This window comes from Pipistrellus hanaki (genome assembly GCF_964339955.1).
Source record: "Pipistrellus hanaki genome assembly, chromosome: X".
Taxonomy (NCBI): Eukaryota; Metazoa; Chordata; class Mammalia; order Chiroptera; family Vespertilionidae; genus Pipistrellus; species Pipistrellus hanaki.
In genome coordinates, this window is record NC_140524.1 from 9,091,485 (window position 1) to 9,110,401 (window position 18,917).

The 18,917-nt window shown below is 40.7% G+C and overlaps 1 protein-coding gene across 1 annotated transcript in view; it reads left to right on the top strand.

The window, feature by feature from the left end:
• FAAH2 (fatty acid amide hydrolase 2) overlaps nucleotides 1-18,917 on the top strand; it is a 48,380-nt gene that overhangs the window by 28,441 nt on the left and 1,022 nt on the right. The window contains exons 7-10 of the mRNA XM_084871090.1: nucleotides 1,059-1,176; nucleotides 4,847-4,966; nucleotides 8,446-8,557; nucleotides 10,026-10,220. Of these exons, the coding sequence (XP_084727216.1) occupies nucleotides 1,059-1,176; nucleotides 4,847-4,966; nucleotides 8,446-8,557; nucleotides 10,026-10,220 (545 nt within the window). The remainder of the gene's footprint in view (nucleotides 1-1,058; nucleotides 1,177-4,846; nucleotides 4,967-8,445; nucleotides 8,558-10,025; nucleotides 10,221-18,917) is intronic.

Consider the following 18,917-nt stretch of genomic DNA (forward strand, 5'->3'; position numbering starts at 1 on the left):
TTCTTCTTCTTCTTCTTCTTTTTTTTTTTTGTCACTTGATTTTTTATTTTTTTAACTTCTTAAAAAAATATATATTTTATTGATTTTCTACAGAGAGGAAGAGAGAGGGATAGACAGGAACATCGATGAGAGAGAATCATCTATCAGCTGCCTCTTGCACACCCCCTACTGGGGATGTGCCTGCAACCAAGGTACATGCCTTTGACCAGAATCGAACCTGGGACGTTTCAGTCTGCAGGCCGACGCTCTATCCACTGAGCCAAACTGTCTTCAGCTATTCCTTTCTTCTTGAAACAATCTCTACCTTAGGATTTTGTGATTCATACTCTTCTGATATAGCTCCTATATCTATGCCTTTTCCTTTGTATCTCTCTTGATGGTTCATCCTTAAAATACTGATACCCTAGATCAGTGGTCAACAACCAGTGGTCTGTGGTCCATGAGGTCCGAAAGGTTGGTGACCGCTACCCTAGAGGGTCTTGGCTCAATTCATTCTGCTCTCTTTCCCCAACCGCCCAGGAAGACTCCATGTATACCTGCTACTTCAGTTTCCTCCTGTACATTGAGGATTCACAAATACACATCTCCAAGTGCTTCTTTTCACCTTAGCTACAGGAGTGTATATTAACCAGCATCCTGGGCATCCAAAGGATTTGGAACGCAGTGTGTCTAAAACGGATTTTGGTTCCCCATCTCTATTACTCCTATGTCTAAGCAATCTCCAATGAAGATTAGCTCACAATTATTTCCCACATCATTACATTTCTGTCACCATGGTTATCATTCTTGGATAGACTACAATAATTGCTCACTAGAGCCCTCTGACTTTTTACTCCATCTCCAGTCTTGACCATTCTTGACTGTCCTTTCTCATGTAGACAGAGTAATATTCTTAATTGAAAGTATGAATTCTAAAGGCTTATCACTATTTCTGGCACAAAATTCTAGGGGCAGGGCGAGCCCCACGAGAGCAAATAAATACTCAACTGTTAAGATTGAACCAGTGAGTGTATATATAAGTAATTTGTTCAGACCAGTTTCTTTTTATTCCTCCACAGGTTAAAGCTGGATGAAAAGGTACATTTAAAGGACTTGAAATTTTACTGGATGGAACATGACGGTGGCTCATTTTTAATGTCCAAAGTGGACCCGGAACTCATTCAGGCTCAGAAAAAGGTAACTATAAATAGAATCTCTTTAATGGAATTCATATTTAGACCGATAGATGCCATTCTCAGCCTATTCCATCACTGTCTACCAGATATTTCTGTGTCAGAATACAGAATTAAGTTGATCACAGTAGTTATACTAAGTAACTTTTGGTGTGATTTTTATAGCTATTTTTTATGTTTTACATGTTTTTTAATAATAAAAAGGAACATTTAAAAATAAAGTATAATACAGCAAAGAACGAAATTGCTCAGAGGTAACTGCTACCGTATTACTATTTTGTCATATCTGTCCAGTTTTTCTTATATGCTTATGTGTAGATGTAGATTTTATATAATTGAGATTACATTGCATATATACCAATTCTAATCTGCTTTTTATTATTTAAATACGTCTATAATAATGAAACGGATTTGTCATTTTAAAAGCAAAAGCTCATTCAAAGAAGAAGAAGAACCCTGTCAAATTTTAAAAGTACTTTTTAAAAAGCGACAGTAAATAAGCATGGCACTATTAAAAATAGTACAGATCATTATTTGGAAAACATGTAATTTTATGTCTCTAACATCAAGAAAATTTATGTAAAATTCTCACAGTAAGGTTAACAAGTGTCTTGATTAAAGTCATGTAATCCCTAAATGAGAATCATCCTGATATACCAGAAACAACTAATCAGAAATGATTGTACAACACCTACAACTTAGTTGAAACATATCTGTGAAATCTAAAGGAAGACAATTATAAACTTGAGTGCTATAAAAGATCACTTTAGCTCTAGCCGGTTTGACTTGGTGGATAGCATCGGCCTGTGGACTGAAGGGTCCCAGGTTCAATTCTGGTCAAGGGCACATGCCTGGGTTGTGGGCTTGATCCTCAGTAGGGGACGGGTAGGAGGCAGCTGATAAGTGACTCTCTCTCATCATTGATGTTTCTATCTCCCCCTCTTCTTTCCTCTCTGAAATCAATAAAAATATATTAAAAAATAAAATTTAAATGAAAAAGATTGCTTTAATAGACTCAGACCGACATGGCAGTCCATTCTCTCCTGGCTTGAAAAGTTGCTGTTGAAAAATCCACCCGTAGCCTTATGGGAGTTCCCTTGTATCTAACGTCTCTCTTTGCTTTTGCTAATCTTAAATTTCTTTCTCTCTAACTTTTTTTTTTTAACACTTATTTTAATTTTAATTATTTTTCAATTACAGTTGGCATTCAATATTAATATCCAACACTGATTTAAAAAAAAAATGGGGCAGGCAACACTCTTTTTTTAAAAAAAATCCTCACCCAAGGCTATATTTATTAATTTTAAAAATATATTTATTGTTGAAAGTATTACATATGACCCCCCCCCATTGGTCCCTTCTAGCCTACCCTCCTCACCCCCCAAGCCTTCAACATCCTATTGTCTGTGTCCATGGGTTATGCATGTATGCATACAAGTTCTTTTGTTGATTTCTTCCCACCCACCCATCCTCCCCCGCCTTCCCTCTGAGATTTGACGGTCTGTCCCATGCTTTTATATCTCTGAGACTATTCGTTCATTAGATTCCACATATGAGTGAGATCATGTGATACTTGGCTTTCCCTGACTGGCTTATTTCACTTAGCATATTACTTTTAACAACTTAATTATAATCCATCTTGGTGTAGCTCTATTTGTGTTCAACCTCTTTGGGGTCTTTAGGACTTTGTGAGTATAGATGTTCATTTCTTTCCCCAAGATTAGGAATTGTTCTGTCATTATTGCTTTAAATATACTTTCTGTCCCTTTATATTTATTTTCTCCTTCTAGAATTCCCACAATATGGAACTTGTTTATTTTCATTGTGGCCCGTAATTCCCATCGGCTTTCTTTATGCTCCTCTAACTGGGTAATTTCTAATGTTCAGGTCACTGATTCTGTCTCTCCTACATGGTCAAGTCTACTTTGGAAACTTTCTATTGAATTTCTTCAGTTCAATTATTGTATTTTTGAATTTCTGGATTTTTTACTGTTTCTATTTCTTTGTTGAACTCATTTTATTCATGTAGTATTTTCCTAATTTTGTTTAATTGTCTGTTTGGTGTTTTCTTGTAGTTCACAAAACTTCCTGAAAAGGATTATTGTAAATTGTCTGACAGTTTATTGTATTGGTCCCCATTGCTTTAGGTCACTTGCTAGAATTTATTTGTTTCCATTGGTGGTGTCTCATTTACCTGTTCTCTCAAAACGTGCGGAGATGGCCAAAACCGGTTTGGCTCAGTGGATAGAGCGTCAGCCTGCGGACTGTAAAGGTCCCGGGTTTGATTCCGGTCAAGGGCATGTACCTTGGTTGCGGGCACATCCCCAGTGGGGGGGGTGTGCAAGAGGCAGCTGGTCAATGTTTCTCTCTCATCGGTGTTTCTAACTTTCTATCCCTCTCTATAAAAAAAGAATCAATAAAATACATATTTTTTTAAACTGTGGAAATGGGTCTTTTGGGGCTTTGTACATTTTAAAAATCCAGTTCCTCTGTACACATGGCTACATTTAATGTCTTAATTTCCCTAAATGTCTCATCCTTGCTTCTTCTCAAGCCCTCAGTTGGTTTATATTACTGCTCTGCCTGTAATATCTTATACCCAGACACCCACAGGTCTGCGGTAACCTTGCAACTCTTATGCCACAGCTCCAACCACTGCTTTTGATAGCTTCCAACCTGATTATACAAACTGTGCCACCTTCCCATCAGTGCTCCTGTCAGGCAAGAGATACACCAGCGCCCCCAGGCTGCCTCTATGCTAACCAGAACTCTGCAAGCAAATGCCACTTCTCTTTTCATTTCATCCTAAGGTAGAAGTTAGTAGTTGGATGGTTTCCTCCCAATCTGTCTGCACTGTACCAGGAAAGCGATGGGACCAGAATGAGCAACGTTACCATGAGATGTCTTAGCATTTTGGGTGCAGCTTTTATTTTCCGGTCATTTGTTTTATTGCTGAAGTGTCTTAACTGGTTTTCAGAGCCCCCACAGAGCTCCTTTGGTCTTGGTCTGTATGTTGGTGTTTCTCCATGAAGAAATGAATGCTTAGCCCTGCCAGTGTGGCTCAGCAATTGGGCATCAATCCAGGAACCAAGAGGTCGCCAGTTCCATTCCTGGTCAGGGCACATGCCTGGGTTCTGGGCTCGATGCCCAGTAGGGCGTGTACAGGAGGCAGTGGATCAATGATGAGGGTGATACGTTGGTGGTGGTGGTGGTGGTGGTGGTGGTGGTGGTAGTGTTCCTCTCTCTTTGATGTTTCTCTCTCTCTCAAAACAGCCCTAGCCAGTTTTGCTCAGTGGATAGGGCATCAGCCTGCGGACTGAAGGGTCCCAGGTTCGATTCTGGTCAAGGGCACATGCCTGGGTTGTGGGTTCAATCCCCAGTAGGGAGGGAGCATGTAGGAGGCAGCCTGTCAATGATTTCCTTTCATTATTGTTGCTTCTATCTCTCTCTCCCTCTCCCTTCTCTGAAATCAGTAAAAATATATTTTAAACTAACTAATTAACTAAATAAATAAATAAATATCAATAAGAACAGATTTTTAAAAAAGAAAGAAAGAAAGAAAGAAATGAGGGCCTAGCACTTTCTTATCAGCCATCTTGCTTACACCACTCTCCAATGACATCTCTTTTTTTCCTAAACATGTTTGTCTATTGTTTTATCTCCGTTTTTCTAAGGTTGTGGATCACCTGGAAAATATACTAGGAGCCTCAGTTCAACATGTTAAACTAAAGCAAATGAAGTATTCGTTCCAGTTATGGGTCACAATGATGTCAGCAAAGGGACCTGACGGGAAGGTATGCTCACTGCTTTCTTTCCTTCCTTCTTTTTTCATAAATATTTACTGACCTTCTATTGTGGGCCATATGCTTTCAATATGGGGGAATGAAATGAATAAGCAAATAGGTGACATTGTTCAATAATGAAAGATTATACAGCGTAGTGAGTGCTATACCTGGATAAGCATATATGGTTGTAGGATCAGAGAGGATGGGCCGATCTCTATGCGGAAGTCAGGGAAATCTTCCTGGTAGAGGAGTTGCTATCCACCAATACGTGAATAATGTGGAGGCCTTACCCAGGTAAAGAAGTGATTAAAGGTGTTTCAAGCAGAGGCAACATTATGGACAAGGCACAGGGGCGTGAGTTTTTTTCCATTATCCCAGTGGTCGGCAAACTCATTAGTCAGCAGAGCCAAATATCAACAGGACAACGATTGAAATTTCTTTGGAGAGCCAAATTCTTTCAACTTAAACTTCTTCTAACTCCACTTCTTCAAAATAGACTCGCCCAGGCCGTGGTATTTTGTGGAAGAGCCACACTCAAGGGGCCAAAGAGCCGCATGTGGCTTGCGAGCCGCAGTTTGCCGACCATTGCATTATACCATTTGCTGGTTGGGTTTCAGAGCATTTAGGCTGCAGTAAAGCATAAAGCGGTTAGGTAACCCCAGTTATCAAGATCTTACATTGCCTTCCCATCAGAGGTTTTTAGGGTTATGCACACAGTTATCTGCTTTTCTACAATGTAATCTCACCCTCCTGTTATTTGCTAAGTTTGGAAGCTGATGTGGGTACTTGTGAAAGTTGTTTTATTTATGATTTCTTCAGGCTTGTTGCGGATATTAAATATGAATTTTTAAGAGTAACAAGTTGACATTATGAAGAAATAGAAAAGTGATTTCTTTTAACTTTTTTACATATGCTGGCTGTTAGGAGTGTGACAGACCCAAATTCAAATTGCATGTCACTTCTTAGCTCTGTTTTCTTCTTGGTAGGGGAGTTCTTATCTATCCTTCACTCGACTCATCTGTGAAATGAAGTTATTGATGCCTGTGTTACAGGGCTATTTTCTGGATTAAGAATATTTCTTGTAGCCCTAGCTGGTTTGGCTCAGTGGATAGAGCGTCAGCCTGTGGACTGAAGGGCCCAGGGTTCAATTCCAGTCAAGGGCACATGCCCCAGTTGTGGGCTCAGTCCCCAGTAGGGGGCGACCAGAAGGCAGCTGATCAATGATTCTGTCATTATTGATGTTTCCATCTTCCTCTTCCTCTTCCTTTCTCTCTGAAATTAATAAAAATATTTTTAAAATAAAAGAATATTTCTTGTAAAGTTCCTGACATTTACTAGCCCTACAAATAAGGGAGCACTTTCATGATCCCTTTCTACCTTAAGGAAAATAAGTTGTCACTATATTTGTGTTTAAGAGACCAATAGTTTCCTTTATATAAGCAGTTTGGACATCTCTCAGAATAGGAAATTCATGTAAATCCACAAGTTTGGATGTTTGACTCTGACATGTAGATTCATAATCAGAGTATGAACAAAACTGAATCAAAGATCAGTAACAAATACTGTATTCTGAGTTCGTTTGCAGGAAGCTTATAACATAGGTGCTAATTGTTAAAATTGGTCCTGAAATAAAAAAAATAACCACACACAAATAAGACAAAAGGGCGAAAAATCTGGTCTCCCCTCACCTTGAACTATGATCCCTGCCTCAGAGCTGCTATTCATAGACACTCTAGCCGAAACCGGTTTTGCTCAGTGGATAGAGCGTCGGTCTGCGGACTGAAAGGTCCCAGGTTCAATTCCTGTCAAGGGCATGTACTTTGTTGCGGGCACATTCCCGGTAGGGTGTGTGCAGGAGGCAGCTGGTAGATGTTTCTCTCTCATCGATGTTTCTAACTCTCTATCCTTCTCCCTTCCTCTCTGTAAAAAATCATAGACACTCTACCATGTTGCTCAGTGATGGTTCATCTCTTAAGAACAGGTACATTATATTGTTGGTACTTGAAGCTTTTTCTTTGGAAAAAGGATGTGGCCATTTTCTCAACCATACTTGTTTATGGCCATTTTGCAGCTTTATTGTAAGAGGTTTATTGAGTTATCACTTCCACACCATGTAAATCACTCTTTTAAAGCATATGGTTAAATGATTTTTAAAACATTTGCAGAATTGTGCAACCATCACTACAATTTTAGAATATTTTCAACACCATAGAAAGAGACCCATACTTACTATCAGTCACCCCCTCCAGTCTCCTCACCACCCCTACCCACAGTCTTAAGCAAAAACTAATCTACTTTTGGTATCTTTATATTTCCTTACTATAGGTATCTATATATATATAAACACCCAAGCAACCATTACAACCAGTTGCTATGACATGCACTGACCACCAGGGGGCAGATGATCAATGCAGGAGTTGCCCCTGGTGGTCAGTGCACTTCCACAGCCAACTTCCTGCCGCCAGCCAACCTCCCATAGTCTTTCCCCCCAGCTGGCCAACCAACCTCCCATGTTCCCTCCCCCTGGCTGGCCCTCATTGGGACTGGGTGAGATGGCCCCGATTAGCCCCATCACCAGCCAGGCCAAGGGACCCCCACCCATGCACAAATTCATGCACCAGGCCTCTAATTTCAAATAAATGTAATCTTACATTATGTGGTGTTTTGTAACTAGCTTCTTTCACTTAGCACCGTGGTCGGCAAACTGCAGCTTGTGAGCTACATGCAGCTCTTTGGCCCATTGAGTGTGGCTCTTCCACAAAATACCATGTCCTGGGCGAGTCTGTTTTGAAGAAGTGACGTTAGAAGAAGTTTAAATCTAAAAAATGTGGCTCTCAAAAGAAATTTCAATCATTGTACTGTTGATATTTGGCTCTGTTGACTAATGAATTTGCTGACCACTGAGTTAGCATAATGTTTTTTTTATACATTTTATCCATGTTATGCCTTGTATCCAGCACCTTATTTCTTTTTATGTCTGGATAATATTCTATTGAATTAATACATTTTGTTTATCTATTCATCAGCTAATTGCTAGGTGGCTATTTTTTTAAAATATATTTTATTGATTTTTTTTTTTGCAAAGAGGAAGGGAGAAAGATAGTTAGAAACATCAATGAGAGAGAGGTACATCGATCAGCTGCCTCCTGAACACCCCCCACCGGGGATGTGCCCGCAACCAAGGTACATGCCCTTGACCGGAATCGAACCCGGGACCTTTCAGTCCGCAGGCCGACGCTCTATCCATTGAGCCAAACCGGTTTTGGCGCTAGGTGGCTATTATTCATAGTGCTGCTATGACCATTCCTATTCACATGTTTGTCTGAACCATACTGTCTTTGAGAGAATACATGTATTTCCTGTTTTAGCACATCCATATGTTTATTTTCACATTTACATGTTAATCTTTTCCCTACCCAGTTCTTTTTTTTTTTTTTTACTTAAATTTGTTGGGTGACCTTGGTTAATAAAGTTTTCTTCACTCTCAGGAACCTGTGAAATTTGTGGATCTGCTTAGTGACCATGGGAAGCCTGTCAGCCCTCTGTGGGAATTGCTGAAATGGTGCCTGGGCCTATCAGCGCACACCATCCCTGCCATCGGTATATAAATCATCTTTTCTCTGGTTTGCTGTCTTTAGGGGCGGGGAGAATATCTCACCACAATGCAACACTGAGGAAAGCTGAGCTATGCTAGTATTTGTGAGAGTTACTTTTTTTCAAAAGAATCTTGACATATAATTTAATTAAAAAAATAAGGAAAAAAATCCATAAAAATATATTTTTTTTAAAGAATCTTGACAGTATTCTAGTCACTGGTGTCCCCTTTGTTGTGCAATAACCATGAAATTTCAAACACCGGTATGAAGTGTTTAAGGAACTCTTGAGTTGTCTTATGCCATTTTATGTCAAAGAAATCACATTTTATCATCCTAGGTAATGTCAGGGGCTTAGCTGCGCTGTTCTGTGTTGAAAGAGCCAATGACAGCAGCACGACAAAATAAAAGAAACAGTGAAGCCTTCAGTGGCAGTGATAGGAGAGGCAGGAGACTAAAACTGGAGAAAGCAACTCCTCCCTTCTCCATTTCCCCTATGAAAATTCGCACCAGTCAAGGGTCAAATGGATCAACCCAAGTGCGGACATTTTCTCACTCTTAAAGGGGCCCTGAAGAACTCCCAGTCGAGGGGACAATTTGCATACTATGCTTTTATTATACAGGATTGAGAACAATAAATTTATTTTTAAAATAAGTAAACTCTATTTTAAAATACTTAAATATTCTTAAATACTAAATATGCATTAATCATTTATAATATGTACTTCAAAACCTGTATGTATTAATGATTTTTTTCATAAAATATAATTTAAATCTTGAAGATACATTAAATAGAATCCTCTAGAAATATAATTCCATTATAAAGTTTTCTAAGAATTACATGCATGAAGATTTTACTGCAGCATTTAAGTTTCAGAAAAAGTTTATATGCCCAACAATCATGGGCTAGTTAAAGAAAAGCCTATTTACATTCCTACAATTAAAATATTATGCAGTCATACAAATCCTTATGATATAGCATTCTGTGGGAGAAGGTAGGAAGTTGATATATAGCATTACCAAAAAAGATGAGGAGTTACATTCAATGATCAACAATGTTCATGTATGGGTAGCCAGGTTATAAGGTTTGTTTTTCATCACTTTTTAACTTTCTCAGTGTTATAGAATTAAAAAAGATAAAGTAGCCCAGCCCACGTGGCTCAGGGGTTGAATGTTGGCCTATGAATCAGGAGGTCACAGTTCAATTCCCAGTCAGGGCATATGCCCAGGTTGCAGGCTCAATCCCCAGTAGGGGGCATGTAGGAGGCAGCCAATGAATGACTCTCATCATTGATGTTTCTCTCTCTCTCTCTCTCTCTCTCTCTCTCTCTCTCTCTCTCTCTCTCTCTCTCTCTCTCTCCATCTCCTCTTCTCTAAAATCAGTAAAAATATACTTTAAAAAAGAAAAGATAAAGAACACTAAGATTTAAAATGAAGTTTCCTAAATTTACTTGTTATATATTATCATTCTGTAGGACTGGCCTTGATGGAATCAAAGATCAAATACAGCCCTGAGAAATACCAAAAGTTTAAGGCAATGAAAGAAAGCCTGAATAAAGACTTGATGGAGATGCTGGGTGATGATGGAGTCTTCTTATATCCCTCGCATCCCACGGTGGCTCCCAAGCATCATGTTCCTCTGACAAGACCTTTCAACTTCGCTTACACAGGTACCTAGTATTCCTTATACTCTTCAATCTTTTTTTAAAATATATTTTATTAATTTTTTACAGAGAGGAAGAGAGAGAGATAGAGAGCTAGAAACGTTGATGAGAGAGAAACATCGACCAGCTGCCTCTTGCACACCCCCTACTGGGGATGTGCCCGCAACTAACGTACATGCCCCTGACCAGAATCGAACCTGGGACCCTTCAGTCCGTAGACCGACGCTCTACCACTGAGCCAAACCGGTTTCGGCTATACTCTTTAATCTTAAAGAGACAGATATCTCCCAAGAAAAATGTTCTCTCCTTTTGCTCTCCAAGGATGATGTGTCATTAAAAACAAATGGCAACCCTAGCTGGTGTGGCTCAGTGGACAGAGTGTCGGCCTGGGACGGAAGGGTCCCAGGTTTCATTCCTGTCAAGGGCACATGCCCAGGTTGTGTACTCCATCCCCAGGAGGGGGCGTGCAGGAGGCAGTTGATCAGTGATTCTCTTTCATTGATGTTTTTATATCTCTCTCTCCCGCTCCCTTCCTCTCTAAAATCAATACAAATATTTTTTTTAAAAAAAAACAAATGGCAGAAAACAGTTGCTATTGTCATATGTGGAAGGTGACTTGCTAATATCTGCATTCTCCCTAAGAAAACTCTGCAAGTGAGTATGAGTACCATGTTTTTTGTTGTTGTTTTTTTAAATTAATTTCTTTATTGATTAAGGTATCACATATTTGTCCTCAACCTCCCATTATAATCCCCCACCTCCTCACTCATGCCCCCACCCCCCTACTGTCCTTGACCACTGGTTAGGCTCATATGTGTGCACATAAGTCCTTTGGTTGATCTCTCCCTTTTATTCCCACCCTCCCTTTGAGGTCCAACAGTCTGACCCATGGCTCCTTATCTCTGGGTCTGTTCTTGTTCATCAGTCTATGTTGTTCACCATTTCCTCTAGATGAGTATCACGTTTTATAGCCCTGGTCTTCAGGGAGGTTCAGTGACTTGTCTTCAGTAACACAGCATGAACTGACTGAATCCATAGGCTGCCATGACTGGTCTGATGCATAATATGCCCAGTCAGCTGCTTTACCAGGAAATACCAGTACAAAATATAATTCTCCAAGATGATCATCTGTTTGCCTAGCTATGATCACTTCTGAGTTTGAGTCTTTCTAGTATTCACCCACGTGTTTCAGTTTCAACTGGTTTGGGAGCTGTGACTGGACCGTGGTTATATGAGGTCCAAAGGCCCCTGGCAATGTACCAGATCGGTTACTATGGTTCCTAAAAGGTCTCTTCCAGGGGACCACACTATATACTTCCCTACTCTAAAAATCTGTATATGGTCCACTTGAACTTGGAATTCAGAGTTTGGTTTACTTAAGTGGAAATACTTGATTCTATTACCTGTGTTTCCTGGTGCAAGACACTGAATGTTTCTGAATCTATTCCTTCTCTAGGAATTCAGGGTAATCTGTCCCTTGCATTGCTGCTGTCAGGAGTAAATTAAATAGTACATGTAAAGGACTTGGCATAAGGGCTGTGGAGGATGAGGGGGAGAGGGTATCAAATGACAGTTGATATCATCCTTCATTGACTCCTCTTTACACTAATTCTTTGCTTTGGTCACTCACTTCCAGTTCCTTGAATCTTTGAAACAAGTTTCTATCACCTAGCTACTCAAGTTCTGAAGACAGGAAACATATGTAATTGTCGATAGCAGGGGTGGGGAACATCCGGCCCGCGGGCCATCAAAGGCCCGCAAAATCATTTGGTCTGGCCCTGCCAAGGCATTAGGGGTGAATTGCTTAAATGGTTGACCAAATATAGCAGATTAATTTTTAAAAAATATATTTTATTGATTTTTTACAGAGAAGAAGGGAGAGAGATAGAGAGCTAGAAACGTCGATGAGAGAGAAACATCGACCAGCTGCCTCTTGCACACCCCCCACCAGGGATGTGCCCGCAACCAACGTACCGGAATCGAACCCGGAACCCTTCAGTCCGCAGACCGACGCTCTACCACTGAGCCAAACCAGTTTTGGCATAACAGATTAATTTTTAAGTTGATTATTTGGTATGGGCCTCCAAAGATGTTATAAATATCTAAATGGCCCTAGCTGGTTTGGCTCAGCCTGCGGACTAAAGGATCCCAGTTTCAAATCCTGTCAAGGGCACATGCCAGGGTTGTGGGCTTGATCCCCAGTAGGGGGCATGCAGGAGGCAGCCGATCATTGATTCTCTCTCATCATTGATTCTCTCTCATCATTGATGTTTCTATCTCTCCCTCTTCCCTTCGGTCTGAAATCAATAAAAATGTATTTAAATAAATAAGTAGCTGAAACCAGTTTGGCTCAGTGGATAGAGCATTGGTCTGTGGACTGCAGGGTCCCAGGTTCTATTCCAGTCAAGGGCATGTACCTTGGTTGCAGGCACATCCCCAGTGGGGGTGTGCAAGAGGCAGCTGATCCATGTTTCTCTCTCATCAATGTTTCTGACTTTCTGTCCCTCTCCCTTCCTCTCTGTAAAAAATCAATAAAATATATTTAATAAATAAATAAATATCCAAATGGCCCTTGGCAGAAAAAAGGTTCCCCACCTCCCTAGTCTATAGGAAATAACCTAAAGAGAAAATTACCAGTTACAACTTTTTTGGTTTTGTTTTGTTCTGCTTTTGTTTTTATTTAATTTATTTTTATAAACATTTCTGTTATTTATCAGCTTTCTCACTGATTATTATTAACACTGGAGATTAGTCTAATAAGATGTTCCCTGAGGTTAAAAAAGAGCAACACAGTCTGAATTTTAGCCCAAGACCAACTCATTTTTGAAAACCTGCTTCGTATCTCAACTCTGACCACTCTCACCCTCAGCCCACAGTGAAAGATCCATCTTCTGAGATTCTCTATCACTATTTCTCGAAATCATGATTGTGTTGGTTTCTGAGAATATTTCTTCTTGTTTTATTAAAGATCTCTTCATGTTTGTGTCTTAACTCGCCGTCTAGATTGCATTCCTTGAGAAAAGCAGTTATTTTTACAAGGTTGTGTTTTTTGTGTTTTTTTTAAAGTTTGTGGTTTCTGTGAGATATTCAGATGGAGGTGTCAAAGAGGAATTTGGTTGTCCGAAACCGGTTTGGCTCAATGGATAGAGCATTAGCTTGGGGACTGAAGGGTTCCGGGTTCGATTCGGTCAAGGGCATGTGCCTTGGTTGTGGGCATATCCCCAGTAGGGGGGTGTGCAAGAGGCAGCTGATAGATGACTCTCTCTCATCGATGTTTCTAACTATCTCTCTCCCTTCCTCTCTGTACAAAATCAATAAAATATATTTTTTTTAAAAAAAGAGGAATTTGGTTGGATAGGTATGAAATGTGGGTCAGGGAATGTAGGTGTGAGGTCATCTGCTCAGCGATGATGACAGCTGAAATTATGACAATGGCCGAGATTCTCGGATAGATATATAACAAAAGAACAGAGAAGGACAGACGTGGGCCACCCATCTATTCCTGTCTCCTATGCTTATTCCTCCCAAAGGCCTCCCCAGGCAGGAGTTCCCAGAGACCCCCCCACTCTTGACAATGCACATGGCCTTGCCTATTTCATCTCATTGGCCTCCCTCTCAGCACAGACAGCTCAGGAGGGCTGGCGCTGCATAGTTTATTTGTCCCGGTCTGTTAGACCCGTGTGCATTCATGATGTTACAGATGTTGAAGAAACAATACGTCCCACGGGGCCTTGCAGAAGCAGATAGCAAATCCCACTTGCTTACCCAAACACTTGCTCCCAGCCCTTTTGGCTGAATTCCCAAGAAGAAAATAAGGGGATGCGGGAGGGGTGTGTTTTATTGTTGAGGCGCAGCAGCAGCCAGCTGTCTCCCTAATGATTATTTGTAATCAGACAGAAATCTGTTCCACGAAGGAATTCGAGCTCAGAAGGAGCTCCTCCTTGATAATACACATCACGTTGTTTGCATAATGTACTGTATCTCTGCCCTGGGACTGTTTGAAGCACAACATGTCATTCAAAGCTTCCAAGAATAAATGAAAGCTGAATCCTGTACTATAGTGAAGGACACCGTGTCATAGAGACCTGCTTGGTGACTCCCAAAGATCAATCCTCACACCAGAAATTACACTCCTGCTTCCTTTTTTTTTTTTTTTTTAATATGTTTTTATTTATTTCAGAGAGAGGAGGGGGCAGGGTGAGAGGGATAGAAACATCAATGATGAGAGAGAATCATTGATCTGCTGCCTCCTGCACGCCCCCTGCTGGAGATCAAGTTGGCAACCCAGGCATGTGCCCTGACTGAGAATATAACCGTGACCTCCGGATTCATTGGTTGACACTCAACCACTGAGCCACACCGGCCCAGCTTCTGCTTTCTAATTTTTATTCCAGAACTCTACCTGAGTCTTAACAATAGTTTCTAAAGAACTTAATCTACCTTCTAAAGGCTTTATCATTCTCAGCTCCTGAACCAGTATAGCACCAAGGGTTATTAGTAAGCTGAAACCAAGTGAAGGCTGGTTTTGTACAAAACTAGTCTCAAATTATTCTGTCTATAAATTTCTCTGCAACTTTTATACACTATCCATTGTTCTGGTATACTGAATGCCAAGGTTGGAGTTAGTCACAATTGAGAACTTTTTCCTATAGTTTAAGCGTAAGCACATTTACAGAGCTCCCATTGTAAACCAGGTGATATGCCTTGTAATGTGGATACAAGATCTGTGACAGATAATAGTGCCATTTATCAAGTATCAAGTATCTATTATGTGCCAGATACTATGAGCTAGAAATGCTTTATATTATTCACTTAAGGCTCCCAGAAGTCCTTCATAGCAGGTACATTGTAAATGATATGAAAAACAGCCCTACCGGTGTGGCTCAGTGGGTTGAACATTGACTCATGCACTAAGTCAGTGGTCGGCAAACTCATTAGTCAGCAGAGCCAAATATCAGCAGTACAACGATTGAAATTTCTTTTGAGAGCCATTTTTTTTTTAAACTTAAACTTCTTCTAACACAACTTATTCAAAATAGACTTGCCCAGGCTGTGGTATTTTGTGGAAGAGCCGCACTCAAGGGGTCAAAGAGCCGCATGTGGCTCACGAGCTGCAGATTGCTGACCACTGCACTAAGTGGTCACTGGTTCAATTCCTGGCCCAGGTTTTGGACTCCATCCCCAGTAGGTGATGTGGAGGAGGCAGCTTATTGATGTTTCTCCCTCTCCCCCTCGCCCCCTCTCTCCCTCTCTCTGTAAAATCAATAAAAAACATGTTTTCAAAAAGTGAAGAAACAGGGTAACTTAAGGGGTCAGAGTCAAGGCTGGAATCCAAGTGCATTTCATCTCTGACTTCAAAGCCAGTGTGGTTTCCACTGTATGCTTGGTTCAATAATACTTAGCATTATTTTGCCTTCATTTCCTCCACTGAAGCTGAAAACGTACTAGGGTTGGGCGACCTTCTGTCAACAACGTAGAATTATAAGTTGGGATTTTAGCTGTGTTTTTCTTTTTCCTATAGAGCAATACTCTTCTCAGTTGCTGCTCAGGCAGCTGTGATATTTTTATACTTCACTGATGCTTACAAGATGGATAAATGCACTAGGATATTTAAGTTCTGCGCTTAGTTTTTTTATGGCAAAGATGAGGATGGTACATGTACTTTGCAGGATTGTTGGAAGGATAAAATGTTGAAATGTATATAAAGTGCCTTACAAGTATCAATAATAGTGATAATAACATTATTTATTGAAGCATATGTTTATGTTTACTTTAATGCAGGTAATTTTAATATCTTATTTACTTCATAACAATTGCTATATATGTATAAGTATATGTATGTATATATAGGTATACTAGTACAACTGGTATAAGAATATATATATATACATCTATATGTGTATTGTATGTGTATAGATTTACATGTATAAAAATATACACTGAGTGGACAAATTATTATGATCTTTGAACGCATAATAATCCGGCCACTCAGTGTATATCCTATATAATAAAAGGCTAATATGCAAATTGTCCCCTCGACTAGGAGTTCGACCAGCAGGCAGGCTGGCCAGCCACCCATGTCCCCTCCCCCTGACCAGGCTGACCGGACCCTGGCCAGACCCCACCCATGCACGAATTCATGCACTGGGCCTCTAATATGTACACACACACACACACACTCACTGAGTGGCCAAATTATTATGCGTTCAGAGATCATCATAATCTGGCCACTCAGTTCATATATAATCAGTAGAATTCAGAGTACAAACATAAGTCCCTATATTTATGTTCAATTGATTTTTACAAAGGTTCAAAGACAGGCTTTTATTTTTTTAAATGTATTTTTACAAGAGGCCTGATGCATGGAGTTCGTGCAAGAGTAGGCCTTCCTACCCCTGGCTGCCGGCACTGGCTTCCCTCTGGCACCCGGGACTGGGCTTCCCCAGCAGCCCCAGCTTCATTTGGAAGGATGGAAGGAAGGATGTCTGGTCTAATTAGCATATTACACTTTTATTATTATAGATTGATTTTCAGAGAGGAAGGGAGAGGGAGCGATAGATAGAAACATCAATGATAAGAGAGAATCATTGATCAGCTGCCTCCTCCTGGGATCGAGCCTGGAACCCAGGCATGTGCCCTGAACAGGATTCGACCCATGACCTCCTGCTCAACCACTGAGCCATGCTGCCCCGGCATAATAGGCTTTTCAATAAATGGCGATGGGATGACTGCATGTGTACATGCAAAAGAATTAAATCATACCCCTTTCATATACCATTTACAAACCTAAATGTAACAAACCTAAGTGTAAAAGCTAAAACTGCAATACATTTTGAAGAAAACGTAAGAGTAAGTCTTTGTGACCCTTGGTTTGACAAAGATTCCTTAGATTCAGCTCTAAAAATACCGGTAATACAAGAAAAAAAAAAAACACAATAAATTGAATTTCAGCAAAATTAAATACTTTTACTTTATAAAACACCTTCAAGAAAGTAAACCATTCACAGACTGGGAGAAATTATTTGCAAATTATGCATCCCTAAGTGATTTATATTCCAAATACGTGAACTCTTGAAACTCAATAATAAGACTAAAACTCAATTTAAATATGAACAATGGATTTTTAATAGGTTTGGTTACAAAGAAGATATTGAAATGGCCACTAAGTGCATGAAGAGATGCTCAACATCATTAGTCAGCGGGGAAATGCATATTTAAAAACCACAGTGAGATAACTGTACACCCACTAGACGAGCTATAATCCAAAAGAATTGTTAACAAAGATGTGAAGGAATTGGAGCCCTCAGACATTGCTGGTGAACACATAGCAAAAATTGGGCAGCTCTTTTGGAAAACGTTTGGGCATTTCCATTAAAAGGTTAAATGTTAATTAATCATATGACCCAACAGTTTCACTGCTATAGAAATACTCAAGAAAAATGAAAACGTATCTCCTTACAAAGACTTGTCCAAGAATGCTTATCTATAGTAATAAAAGCATAATATGCAAACCGACCGAACGACTATCTGGACGACCTTTCCAATGACCACACTAAGACATGCACTGGCACCAGGCCAGCCAAGGCCAGGTGCAGTGCAATTGGTCAGGGGGCCTAGCCATTGCCCCAAGATTGCCCTGCAGAGGGAGGTCCAGGCCACCGGCCAGCGGGGCAATCGATGATAGTTACGAACATATAGGTAGAGTTTACTATCTGCTGGACTCACCTAGGGACTTGATGTGAATGAGACATTTGAATGATCACAACAAAACCCACGAGACGGGAACTTGTATTAATGATTCCTATTTTACAGATAACATAACTGAAGAATAGAGAAGTTCGATAACATAGCTATGATTACTGGGCTAGTAGAAGCTCAAATCAGGATCTGACTATAGAAAATGCTACTCCTAACTTGCCCTTTGTAGCATCTTCAGAAAAATGAGCTAATATGGGACATCTTATTGCATTATTGCATCGTACATACATATACGATGCTCCATGATCGCCCCAAAGAGGGAGGCCCAGGTGGTGCTGGGTGTGGCCTCCCTCTGTGGGGCGATCAATCCGGGGTCCCTGCGACCAATGGCCCCACAGAGGGAGGCCTACGCCAGCTAAGTGATCGTCCCCCATGCCTGTTGCCCACAGAGGGAGGCAGCTAGTGATGGGGGAGTAGGGGCAGCTCCATACAGATGGCAAGCAGTGGCAGTGGCAGTGGCAGTGGCAGGGGCGGGGCCAGCTGTCGGCAGCCAGGGGAGGGAAAGCCCCAATAGATCCTGATCACCTGCCAGGCCTAGGGACCCTACCCTGAGGGGTCCCAGATTGCCACAGGGCACAGGCTGGGCTGAGGGACCCCCCCTCCCCCATGCACAAATTTCATGACTGGGCCTCTAGTCGCAATATAATTAACAATAGCCAAAAGGTATTAATTAACCCAGTTGTCCATCAGCTGGGGAATGTATAATCAACATTTTATATATCTATTCAATAGACACACTCCTTGGCAGTGTAAAAGTGGTTTCTAGGGGATCGGGAGGAGGGGGATGGAGAGCAACTTCTTTTATGTACTGTGTTTCCCCGAAAATAAGACATCCTCCGAAAATAAGACCTAGTGCATGGAAAGATAAGACATCCCCTGAAAATAAGACCTAGCGCAACTTTGGGAGAAAAAAAATCAATATAAGACACTGTCTTATTTTCGGGG